This window comes from Lonchura striata, chromosome 35 (assembly GCF_050655825.1).
Source record: "Lonchura striata isolate lonStrDom1 chromosome 35, ASM5065582v1, whole genome shotgun sequence".
Lineage (NCBI taxonomy): Eukaryota > Metazoa > Chordata > Aves > Passeriformes > Estrildidae > Lonchura > Lonchura striata.
In genome coordinates, this window is record NC_140737.1 from 1,653,480 (window position 1) to 1,665,982 (window position 12,503).

The following is a 12,503-nucleotide window of genomic DNA, read 5'->3' on the forward strand; positions in this document are numbered from 1 at the left end:
CCCGCAGAAGGCTCTGCCCCCGCTCCTCCTGGGCTGGACTGCCATCCATCCCCTCTCCCCTCTCCCGGAGAAGGCTCTGCCCCCGGCTCCTCCTGGGCTGGACCGCCATCCATCCCCGCCCCTCTTCCCGCAGAAGGCTCTGCCCCCCGCTCCTCCTGGGCTGGACCGCCATCCATCCCCTCCCGTCCCTGCAGAAGGCTCTGCCCCCGCTCCTCCTGGGCTGGACCGCCATCCATCCCCGCCCTTCTCCCGCAGAAGGCTCTGTCCCCAGCTCATCCTCTCGGGGCGGGGGCGGTGGCATCCCTGCCTGCCCAGGCTCGCCTTTCTCCTCCTTCACTGCCCGGAGCCCGTCTGGGCTGCGCCTCCCCCGCTCCCCCGATCGTGTCGGCGGTGCCGGCGGGGGGGGCACGACCGACCGCACCCTCAGGGCGGGAGCAACGAGATCCAAGTCTTCTTCCTCCCTTGTTTTACTTTTGTTGTCCAGTCTTGGCTGTTTTTTCCTTTCTCCCCTTTCCCCCGTAGGACTGAGGTATGCTCTTTTGCTGTGCTGCTGGGCTCCGCTGACATGCTGACACCATAAAGAGCCTCGCATACTTTCGCTCACCTAAGTACCCTGAGTATTTATCCAGGGCTCTACCGGAAATCAAACTTGATACTAATCTCTTATCCAAACTACCAAACTCGGGCCTCGCATGATTGTCCTCTAGCTCATACCGCGACCAGATCTTTCCTGAGACTCTAATAAATTTGGATTTGAAAAACAAGGCTCCCCAGTTTCTCAGTACTAACCCCAGGGGATTGTCTCTCGGGTTATTATTTCTACAACACTCGCAGCAGAACACACACACACCGAATTGTAACAGACATGAGTAGGAATTAAAAGAACCAGCGAGAGGGAGAGCGACATTCAAACCCAAGCCCGCAGTGGCGACACGAGAGCGATCCTGCGAGCCAGCCCCGCCCGCATCCCGGAGCCAGAACAGCCCTTCCACCCGCCTGCCAAGCACAACACCCCCGGCACTCACGCCTGTCCCGCAGCTGCCGAGCTTCTTGGCCTCCGACACCCTCTGCATGCCCCGGGAGCAGCAGCCGGACCTTCCTCTGCCTCTGCTCCAGGGCTTGCCCAGATGCCGTGGCTCCCTTCGTGCTCGCCAGGAGCTGATGCCTTGGAAAGGCTCCCCTAGAACAGAGGCCAGAGTTCAAAAACAAAGGATGAGCCAAAATGATCACAAAATGGACGACTGGTCACAGGGTCTCTCACTTTTAGAGGTTCTGGTCCATTTGCATATTGGAGTTAATTGTCCAATTATACCTTTAGATGGTGAAGTCCCATCCTTCTTGTTTTCTCTCTTCAGACCACGTTGTTTATGTTCTTGGGCCTGAGATTTGGATTATTTGTCCTTGAGTCCCCAGCTAGAGCAGGAATTGTTTTGTCTCCCTGCTCTGTGAACAGAGCTCACCATCCCTTCATATGAAGCCCAGACCCACAGAGAAAAGCAGCACAGAATCTGAAACGAGAAAAGCCAAAACCTAAGGCATCAAATCCATGGGAGCCCCCTACACTCACCATGCCCCCCCTCAGCACCCCCTGGGCACCCCCCATTGATTGAACCCTCCAAAACGCCCCCAGGCCCAGGCCCCTTGGCCCCCCGAGTCCCCAGCCTGCATTCTCACCTGGGAAACCCCAAATCTTTGGGAATTCTCAACTGGGAAGGCCCAAATCCCTGGAAACCTCACCTGGGACCCCCAAAACCTCACTGGGACCCCTGAAACCTCAACTGGGACCTTCAAAACTCACCTGAGACCCCCAAACCTCACCTGGGAGCTCTCAAAATCTCCCCAGGACCCCCCAGAACCTCACCAGAGCTCCCAAACCCCACCTGGGACTCCCCAAAACCCTTCCAGCATCCCCCAAACTTCATCTGGAGCCCCTCAAACCCCTTCAAGGATTCCCCCAAATCCCCCAGGATCCCTCAAACTCAATCTGTCACTCCCCAAAACTCCCCAGGAGCCTCCAGACTCTACCTGGGACCCTCCCAAAGCCCCCAAAACACTGGTGACAGTGGGACAGAACTGGGTGGCACTGGGCTGGTGGCACTGGAATAATGACATGGGGCTGGTGGCATTGGGACAGTGGTGGGGACATTGGGGTGGTGACACTGGGACATAACTAGTGGCACTGGGATGGAACTGGTGGCACTGGGGGGGGACTGGTGGCACTGGGACAGGGATACTGGGACAGGACTGGGGACACTGGGATGGGGACATCAGGAAGGGACTGGGGACTCTGGGCTGGTGGCTCTGGGTTGGAACTAATGACACTGGGACACAACTGGTGACTCTGGAATGGGGACACTGGGATGGGACTGGGGACTCTGGGATGGAACTGGGAACACTGAGACACAGCTGGTGACAGTGGGACAGGACTGGAGACATTGGGCTGGAACTGGGTTGGTGACATTGGGCTGGTGGTACTGGGTCAGTGACAGAGGGACCGAACTGGTGGCACTGGGGTGGTGACAGTGAGATGGAACTGGGGACACCAGGTTGCTGGCACTGGAATGATGACACTGGGCTGGTGGCACTGGGATAGCCCTGGGGACCCTGAGGTGGTGGGACAGCAGCTTGTCACAGGGGTTTGTCACAGGGGATTGTCACAGGGGCTTGTCACCCGGCTGTGTTTGCCCCCCGCAGTGTCCCCGTCGTGTCCCCAGCGGCCACGGAGCCCCGCAAGGTGCCACAACCCCGGCACGGGGGGAATGGGAGGGGACAGGGAGGACGGAGGGGACACGGGGTTGACAGAGGGGACACAGGGTGGCAAAGGGGACAGGAGGGCGTGGCAGGAAGGAGGGAAGTGACAGAGGGATGGAGGGGACTGAGGGTGGCGGGAAGGGGGACAGCAGGGGATGGCAGAGGGGACGAGGGGTGACAAAGGGACAGAGGGGACAGCAGAGCCCTCCAGGGAGGGGACAAAGGGCACCCTGGAAGGGTACTGAGGCCACCCCAGGAGGCCACAAGTGCCACCAGGTCCCTGACACCTCCCCTGTCCCCTTCCCAGTGGCTGGAGGTGCTGGTGGCCGTGGTGGCCGCCCTGGGTGAGGTGGCAGCCACCATGGCCAGGCCATACAGGGGCGTGTGGCGGCGTGTGTCCCCAAAATCCCTGAATGCGAGCCTGGGGAGCTTCACCTGGCACCTCCGTAGGACCCTGAACCTCCACGCTGTCACCTCGCTGGGCCAGGCCCTGGCCACCCTCGGGGCCACCCCTGGGGCCACCCCTGGGACCACCTGGGTCGATGTGAGAGCCACGGGCAGCGCCTGGCGGGGGTCGGCTGAGGTGTTCAAACACAGCCGGGCCCGGCTGGCCAGGGAGGCCACCGAGCTCCGCGACGCCTGCAGGGACACGGCCACCGCCAAGGCCAGAGCTGCCATCACCACACGCCGTGCCTGGTACCTGCAGGACAAGGCCACCCGCCGGGGGACAGCTGGGGACAAGCAGGTGGCCGTGGCCCAGCAGCTGCCAGTGGCCCTGGGCAGGGAGGACGTGGCCTTGGCAGGGGCCACGCGCAAGACCTGGGTGGCAGCGGCCACCAAGGAGGAGCAGGCGGCTGCCATGGCCATGAGAGAAGCCATGGTGGCCAAGAACCAGGTGAGGGCAGCCACCCAGAAGGGACAGCGGGCAGAGGTGGCCCTGGGGCTGCTGAAGTGCTTGGTGGCCGTGTGTGACGAAGCCACCGCGTTCCCCCGGGAGCTGCAGTTCCGGCTCAGGGACATCGAGGCTACCCTGGAGGAGACAAAGAAGGTGTCCCCCATGTCCCCAAAGCCCTGGTGGCCACAGTGGCTGAGTTTGAGTAACTGTAGGAGGCCAGCAGCCATCTCTTCATGCGTCACCTGCTGGGGACACCTGGGGACATCCATGACCTCCTCTTGAGTCCCTGTGGTAGCTGCAGTGGTCCTGGTGGCACCAGTAGCTGCACAGTGGCCGAGCAGTGCCAAAAAAACATCGAGGACATCCTGAGGCTGCTGCAGGGACAGTGATGTCACCGCTGGGATGTCATGGGGGCAGATAACTGGGGAGACTTGTGGACACCTGAGTGCCACCAGTGCCTCATGTCACCAGGGCCTCGTACAAGGGAATTTGGGGGGCTCCTTGTGACACCAAGAGCCCCCCAAGTGTCACCAGGACCAGCCCAGCCCCCGTGTATAGGTCGCTGGTGTCACCAGGGTCTCTCTCTGTGTCACACACTGCCCTCAGGCACCCACCAGGACCCTCAAGCACTGGGACCCCTCTCCAAGCACTGGGACCCCCAAATTTCACCGTCCTTGTGCACCTGGAGCCTCCCTCAGGACCCCCCCTCAGGCATCAGGACCCTCAAGTTTCCCCTCTCGCCTCAGTCACCGGGACCTGAGCACCGGAACCCCCCCTGCATTGACCCTCCTTCACTGAGCACCAGGACAGGAACCAGACCCCCCCTTGTGCACCAACTCCCCCGAGCACCAGGGCTGGACCCCCCTTTGTGCCCCCCCACCCATCACGGGGGTTCCACCCCCTCCCCTTTGACCCTCCTGGAGCCACAGGACACCCCTAGAACAGCTCCAGGACTGGGGGGGTCCAGGAGCCGGAGTGGGGCCCCTGAGCACTGGGGGGCAGAGGGGGGTCCCCAGCACAGGGGGTTCCCTTCAGGCTCAGTCCTGTTCCCCCCCCATTGTCACCAGGGACCCCCCCCAGTTTACCCGGCCCACCCTATGCCCCGGAATCCCCCCATTCGCTGCCGCCCCCCGCTTCACCAATTCCCAAAGCGCTGGGACCCCCTGGGCCATGAGCCCCCCCTAGTGTGCCAGGACCCCCCCCTCACCGCCCCTCCCCCTTCCATGGGACCCCCTTCACTGCCCCCCACCACCAGGACCCCCCAGTCCACGGGACCCCCCACACTCACCAGGACCCCCCAATCCATGGGACCCCCCCCACTCACCAGGACCCCCCAATCCATGGGACCCCCCACACTCACCAGACCTCCCCCACTCTCCATGCCCCCACCCTCGGCACCCCCCAGGACCCCCACTGGGGGCATCGTGGGGGTTTGGGGGCCCCGGGGTTCCCAAATGATCCCAAATCCTGCTGGATCCCAAGGAACAACCCCAAAGGATCTCAGATCCTAAATCCTGGATCCCAGAAAATCACAGATCCTGAATGCTGCTGGATACACAAAACCAATCCCAAGCAATCCCAAACCCCAGATCCCAAATCCTGCTGGATTCCCACCAATAGTCCCAAATTATCTCAATTTCTGGATCCCAAGCAATCCCAAAATTACCCCAAATCCTGGATCCCTAGCAGTGTTAAAATCCAGATCCTAAATCCTGCAGGATCCCAAGGAATAGTCCCAAATGATCTCAAATCCTGGATCCCAAACAATCCCAAATCCCGGATCTCAAATCCTATTGGACATTCAAAACCAATTCTAAATGCTCTCAAATCCCAAATCCTGGATCCCAAAAAGTCCCAGACACCAAATGCTGCCAGATACCCCAAATCCGATCCTAAAAGATCTCCAATCCTGGGTCCCCAAACAATCCCAAATCCCAGACCCCAAATCCTGCTCTATCTGCAGAAACAATCCCAAAAACCAATTCCAAATCAGGGTCCTGGCAGGGAAAACAGAGCCCTGGTTGGGGTAAACGGGTCCTGAAGGGGCCAATGAGGTCCTAGAAGGATAAATGGGGTGTTGAGGGGAAAATGGTTCCTGAAAGGATAAATGTGGGCTCTGAGGGGTTCAGTGGGGTCCTAAAAGCATGAATGGGGGTAAATCAGAGTCCTGGCAGGGGAAATCAGAGCCCAGAGGGGTCAATGGGGTCCTGGCAGTGAAATGGAGCCCTGGAGGATGGATCTGTGCCTCAAAGGATTAAAGCCAGCCTTGAAAGGGTCCCTGAGGTCCCGGCAGGGCCAGTTCTGCCCCTCGGGGGAGGATCAGGGTGTGGGGCCCTCCCTCCTCCAGGAGCCTCAACACCCTCAGCCCTCAGAGCTCCGGCCACAGCCTCTGGATGAGGACAGGGATGGAGCACCAGGTGGGAACCCCAAAACCCCGGGGTCACCCCCATATGGTACCATAGGGGATCTGGGGAGATTTGGGGGGGATTTGGGGTATTTTGGGCCAGTTTGTTGAAGTTTGGGAATCCCCAGGGCCATGGGTGCGGCCAGGAGGGAAAAGGGAAGTGGAAAGTTCCGGAGTCTGGGGAGTTCAGAGGGGCCTGGGGAGGGGGAAAAGGGGGATGGGAGCTCCCAAATTCCTGGGAGGATTCAGGTGGAACCCGCTAAATCTCACCTGGGTACCTGAGAAGCCCAAAACCTCCCTGAAACCTCACCTGGAACACCTGGGAAACCCCAAATCCTTGGAAATTCTCACCTGGGACCCCCCCTAAACCTCACCTGGGAGCCCCTTGGGACCCTCACCTGGACACCTGGGACCCCCCAAATGCTCACCTGTGCAGCTGAGAAACCCCAAATCTTTGGGAAATCTCAACTGGGAAGCCCCAAATCCCTGGAGAACCTCACCTGGGACCCCCCTTGCCCCCTGTGCCCACCCTGACCCCACTGTGCTGTGTCCTCTAGATGTCCCCTGCTCATTTGTGACCCCCAAAACTCAACCTGGGACCCCCCAAAATCCTCCCATGACCCCCTAAAACCCTTCCAAGGCCCACAAAGCCCCCTCAGGATCCCCCAAACCCCCCCTGCGCTCATCCTACCCCCCAAAAACCCCACGGGGGACCCCCAGAACCCTGCCTGGGACCCCAAAACCCCCCCCCCCAGAACCCTCCAACCCCTCCCCCACTGCCCTAATCCCCCTCTCCTGTCCCCAGGTGTCCCCCCCTGCCCTCCCCCCTGAGGTGGACACAGCAGTGGCCGCGCGGCACAGGGCCCTGGTGGCCCTGGTGGCCTTGGCCGAGGCCCTGGGGACACCGGACAGTGTCCCAGCTGCGCTGGCTGAGGCCGAGGCTGCCCTGGACCAGGCCCAGGAGGCCCAGAGGGGGCTGGAGAGGGCCCGGGAGGCCGCGGTGGCCCCGGCGGTGGCCCTGGGAACCCTGGGGGATGAGAATGAGCAGTGGCTGCGGCAGCTCGGGGCCGTGGCCAAGGCGGCGGCGGCAGCACTGGAACGTGAGGAGAGACGGGCACGGCGGTGCCAGCGCTGGCTGCGGGCTGGGCACAGGCTGGCCGTGGGGCTGATGGTGCTGTGCGGGGCCGTGTGTGAGTAAAAACCAGTATGGACCAGTATAGACCAGTATGGACCAGTATAGAGCAGTATGGAATGGTATGGGGCAGTATGGACCAGTATGGGCCAGTATAAACCAGTACGGACCAGTTTGGATGAGTTGGGCTCTTGGCTGGGCACGGGCTGGCTGTGGGGCTGATGGTGCTGTGTGGGGCTGTGTGTGAGTAAAAATTACTTTGGACCAGTACAGACCAGTATAGACCGTTATAAACCTGTATGGACCAGTACGGACCAGTATAGAGCAGTATGGAATGATAGGGACTAGTATGAGGTAGTATGGACTGGTACAGACCAGTATAAACCAGTAGAGACCAGTATAAGCCAGTTCAGACCAGTATACATCTGGATCGTACTGTTTGCTGTGGGTCTGCACTGCCTCAGTGGGAGGCAGTATGGACCAGTTCAGACCAGTTCAGACCAGTATAGACCAGTATGAGTATCAACAGAGCAGTAGAGACTTCCCCCTGCCTGGACCCATACAGACCAGTTTGGACCAGTATAGACCAGTATGAATATTTACAGACAAGTAGAGACTTCCCCCTGCCCTGACCAGTATGAACCAGTACAGAGCCGTAGGGACCAGTTCAGACTGGCATGGACCAGTAAAAACCAGTTCAGACCAGTATGGACCAGTACGGACCAGTACAAATATCTACAGACCAAGAGAGACTTTTCCCTGCCCTGACCAGTATACGCCAGTTCAGACCAGTATAGACCACTACGGACCAGTGCAGAGCAGCAGGGGGCAGCAGGGGATGCAGGGAACCAGTACAGACCAGTTCAGACCAGTTCAGACCAGTATGGAGCCCTACCGACCAGTAGAGGCCTTCCCCTGCCCCAGGATGGGGACACTGGGATAGGGACACTGGGACAGGACTGATGACACTGGGATGGAACTGGTGACACTGGGATGACTCACGGGGACGATGACACTGGCACAGTGACAGCGCAGGAGACACTGAGCTGGTGACATTGGTGTGGGGACAATGGGGTGGTGGCACTCAGGTGGTGACAATGGGACAGAACTGGTGGCACTGGGGTGGCAACACTGGGATGGAACTGGTGACACTGGGCTGGTGGCACGGGGGCAGCCCTGGGGACACCGGGGTGGTGACAGTGGGATAGACTGGGGTGGTGGCACCGGGCTGGAACTGGGGACAGTGGGAGCGGATTGGTGACACTGGGACAGGGAGAGTGGGACAGGACTGGGGTCACTGGGAGGGGACACGGGGATGGGGACATCAGGAAGGGACTGGGGACACTGGGGTTGAACTGGTGGCACTGGGCTGCTGCTACGGGTGGTACTGGTGACATTGGCATGGTGACATAGGTATGGGGACAATGGCGTGGTGGCACTGGCATGGAGCTGGGAGCAGTGAGCTGGTGGTACTGGGACAATACTAAGGACACTGGGCTAGAACTGGGTTGGTGACACTGGGCTGGTGGCACTTGGGTGGTGACAGTGGGACAGAACTGGTGGCACTGGGTTGGAAGGGGGGACACCAGGACAGGACTGGTGGCAGAGGCACAGGGACACCGGGATTGAACTGGTGCCACTGGACGGGTAGCACTGCCATGTCCCTGGTGCCACCTATCCATTGTCCCCTGTCCCCACAGTGTCCCTGGACTCGGTCCGCGTTGCCCTGGGGGTGAGCGAGGACAATCACCTGCTGATGGCCCTGGCCGCGGTGGCCGTGTCCTGCGAGGTGGCCAGGCAGGGTTTGGGGACATCGCGGCGTCACCTGGCCACCGCCGCAAGCCGCCAGTGGGACATGGCCCTGTGCCTGCGGGACCGTGCCCGGCGGGTGGCAGCTGCCAGGGCCAGTGCCGAGGCCGCCGCGGCCACCAACAAGGCCACTGCAGATGTGCTGGGGCAGCTGGAGGAGGTGACACAGGCGCTGGAGAAATTGGTGGCCGCTGTCACCCAGGACAGGGAGGTGACACCGTGGGGGACACGGGGACAAGGCTTCCCCAGAGCTGCCCGGGCACTTGGGGACATCCTAGTGGGGTTGGACACATTGCATGAGGGGCACAAGGAGGTGATGCCAAGGCTGGAGGCGGCCCAGAGAGCGCTGGCGGGGCAGGGGTAGGGATGGGGTGGGGACACTGGGGTGGCACTGTCACCACTGGGGTACGGGGACACTCTGAGGGACAGTGGGGACTTCGGGGACAACCCCGTGTCCTTCCCTTGGGGACACCGGGACCACCCTGAGGTCCCCTGTCCCGTTTTGGGTCACCACGATGTCCCCGATGTCCCCACAGTGTCCCCAACAGGACCCCGGCATGTCCCCAGGGTCCCCAACAGGACATCGGGGGGGACACTTGGGTCTTGTTGGGGACATAGGGGGGACACTGGGGCCATGTGGGGACCCTGAGGGCACATCAGGTCCCGCTGGGGACATGGGGGGGGACAGCGGGGACTCCTCCCGGGCAGGGGGGAGGAAGGGGGGCGGGGACGTCACCTCGCCCTGCCCCCATCCGGCCGCGCCACTTCCCGCGTGTCCCCCGCGTGTCCCCCGGGCCGGTCCCCCCTCCCCGCCAGCATCTCCCGGAGTGTCCCCGCGGCGTCCCCGGAGTGTCCCCACGGCCATGGAGCCCCGCGAGGTGCGGCAATCCCGGGGCCGGGAGGGGACGGGGGACACGGGGCGGCGGCGGGGAAGGGGAGGGGACAGAGGCTGGAGGGGACCAGGGGTGACACAGGACGGGGGGACAGCAGAGCCCTCCAGGGAGGGGACAAAGGGCACCCTGGAAGGACACTGGGGCCACCCCAGGAGGCCACAAGTGCCACCAGGTCCCTGCCACCTCCCCTGTCCCCTCCACAGCTGCTGGAGGCGCTGGTGGCCGTGGTGGCCACCCTGGGTGAGGTGGCAGCCACCGTGGCCGGGCCCTGCGGGGACGTGCTGCTGGCTGTGTCCCCACGGTCCCTGAGCGCAGCCCTGGGGACCTTCCTCGGTCACCTCCGGGACACCCTGGACCACCACGGTGTCACCTCCCTGGGCCAGGCCCTGGCCGCCCTCGGGGCCACCCCAGGGGCCACCTGGGCCCATGTGTCAAGGGCGGCCAGTGCCTGGCAGGACTCGGTGGCCGCGCTCGGGGACCGCTGGGACCAACTGGCCAGGGAGGCCACCGAGCTCCGCGACGCCTGCAGGGACGCGGCCACCAGGGAAGCCACCACAGCGGCCACTGCCACCACCCTGGCCAGGGATCTGCAGGACAAGGCCACACAGTGGGGGACAGCCGGGGACAACCTGGTGGCCGCAGCCTGGCAGCTGCCGCTGGCCCTGGACAAGGAGGAGGTGGCCTCAGCGCTGGCTGCACACGAGGCCCGGGTGGCAGCGGCCACCAACAAGGTGGTGGCGGCCACCAAGGCCACGGAAGAGGCCGTGGTGGCCACCAGTGAGGCTGGGGCAGCCAGCAGGAGGGGACAGCGGGCAGAGGTGGCGCTGGAGCTGCTGGAGCACTTGGTGGCCGCGTGTGACAAAGCCACCGCGTTCCCCCGGGAGCTGCAGCGACGGCTCAGGGACATCGAGGCCACCCTGAAGGGGACAAATGAGATGTCCCCCGATGTCCCTGAGGCCTTGGTGGCCGCGGTGACCGAGGCTGAGCGGCTCTGGGAGGCCAGCGCCCGCCTGGCCACGTGTCACCTGCTGAGGACACTTGGGGACATCCGCAGGCTCCTCTCCAGTTGCCCTGGTGGCCCCGGTGGCCGCGCGGTGGCCGAGCGGTGCCAAAGAGCCATCGAGGACATCCCGAGACTACTGCGGGGACAGTGATGTCACCGCTGTGATGTCATCGGGGTGGTAACATCATCAGGGACATCGCTGGTGTCATTTGTCCCCGCCCCCATCTCAGGGCGGGATTTGAGACAAATTTGGGGAATTTTCTGGGAATTTTCATTAAAACTGCCCCAAATCCTGATGGGGATTCCTGGGGTGACATCACTGGGGACACTTGGGGACAGGGACCGACCCAGCAAGGCCAGTCACTTTCGTGTGCTGTTTCCATGATGATGGGGACACGAGGAGTCCTCAAAGGGAAAACAGGGTCTTGAGTGGGTGAGTTGGGTCCTGGCAGGGGAATGAGGGTCCTACAGATGTCACTTAGGGTCATGAAAGGGTAAACTGGGGGGCTAAGGGGGTAAATGGGGGTCCTGGCAGGTTAAACGAGTGTTGTGAATTCCATCTGTAGGACCCCATTGAACCCTTCAGAGCCCTCATTTACCCTTCCAGGACCCCATTTAGCCCCTCAGGACCTTCATTTCCCCAGCCAGGACCCTGAGCCCCCCACTCTCAAGGCGACCTTTCCCCTTCCAGGACCTCATTCACAACCCCACATCCCAGGCCGTGCCCCCAGGCTCCGCCCCAAGCTCTGATTGGTTGGATTGAAGAAAGGGGCGTGGCCATTGAGGTGGAAACCAAAATGGAGAAAGGGGGGAGGGGAAGAAGGGGTAGCGACACCCCAAAAATGAGACCAGGCTCCCCCAAATTCCAGGAATTCCATGGGAACCCCTAAAATACTGGAAATTACATAGAAATCCCCAAAACTGGGACTTAGCATTCCCCAGATGCCCCAAACTGGGATAAAAAAATTGATTTCCCAAGGGATTCTCAGTTTTTAATGTCCCAAATTGGCATAACAAGTTGATTTTCCAGGAAATTCCTGGATTTTAATGCTTCAGATTGGGATGAAACGTTGATTTTCCAGTGAATTCCCTTTTTTTCCAGCGAAACCCCATGAATTTCCTGGAAAGTCAACTTTTAATCCCAATTTGAGGCATTACAAAAACGGGGCCCTGGGGGGCTTGGTGGTCCTGGGGAGGATTTGGGGCTCCTGAGGGAATCTGGGCGTTCAGGAGGGTACTAGGGGGGATCTGAGGGGTCCTGGAGGACCTCAAGGGGTCCTGGGTGGGGTTTGGGAGGTCCCAAGTGATCCTGGAAGTTCTAGGATGGCTTTTGGGGAACCCTGGGGAGGATCTGGGGGGTCCTGGAGGGTTCCAGGTGGGGTTTGATGGTGGCCAGTGTGCTGCAGATGTGGCATGTGGTGGAGCCGTGCTTGCAGATCCTGCAGGAGCTGGAGGGGGATGGGGCTGGCTGGGGTCATGGGGAGGCACTGCCATCATCATGGAACGTTCATGCTCATGACGGGTCATCGGCATTGGCATCGTCACAGAACCTTCATGGCCGTGATGGGTCATCATCGCCCTTGTCAAGAACATCTGCAGTCATTAAGGGTCATCAT

At 61.4% G+C, this 12,503-nt stretch overlaps 2 protein-coding genes and 1 pseudogene across 2 annotated transcripts; all 3 read left to right on the forward strand.

The window, feature by feature from the left end:
• Window positions 1-2,110: 2,110 nt before the first annotated feature.
• On the forward strand, window positions 2,111-4,589 carry LOC146764237 (uncharacterized; annotated as a pseudogene).
• Window positions 4,590-5,956: 1,367 nt separating this feature from the next.
• On the forward strand, window positions 5,957-9,642 carry LOC144247618 (uncharacterized). Its single transcript, XM_085565327.1, has 3 exons — window positions 5,957-6,063; window positions 6,856-7,240; window positions 8,883-9,642. The coding sequence occupies exons 1-3, from the start codon at window positions 6,040-6,042 to the stop codon at window positions 9,353-9,355; spliced, it is 882 nt and encodes a 293-aa protein (XP_085421453.1). The 5' UTR covers window positions 5,957-6,039; the 3' UTR covers window positions 9,356-9,642.
• Window positions 9,643-9,723: 81 nt separating this feature from the next.
• LOC146764238 (uncharacterized) lies at window positions 9,724-11,183 on the forward strand. Its single transcript, XM_085565274.1, has 2 exons — window positions 9,724-9,869; window positions 10,088-11,183. Exons 1-2 carry the CDS (start codon window positions 9,855-9,857, stop codon window positions 11,036-11,038), a joined length of 966 nt encoding a protein of 321 aa, XP_085421400.1. The 5' UTR covers window positions 9,724-9,854; the 3' UTR covers window positions 11,039-11,183.
• Window positions 11,184-12,503: the final 1,320 nt, after the last annotated feature.

Excerpts from the sequence above, each read along its gene's own strand:
- LOC144247618 (XM_085565327.1), top strand. The coding sequence starts at position 6,040 with ATGAGGACAGGGATGGAGCACCAG. Across the intron at positions 6,064-6,855 it reads GGACAGGGATGGAGCACCAG|GTGTCCCCCCCTGCCCTCCC; the intron begins GTGGGAACCCCA and ends TCCTGTCCCCAG. Across the intron at positions 7,241-8,882 it reads GGTGCTGTGCGGGGCCGTGT|TGTCCCTGGACTCGGTCCGC; the intron begins GTGAGTAAAAAC and ends CTGTCCCCACAG.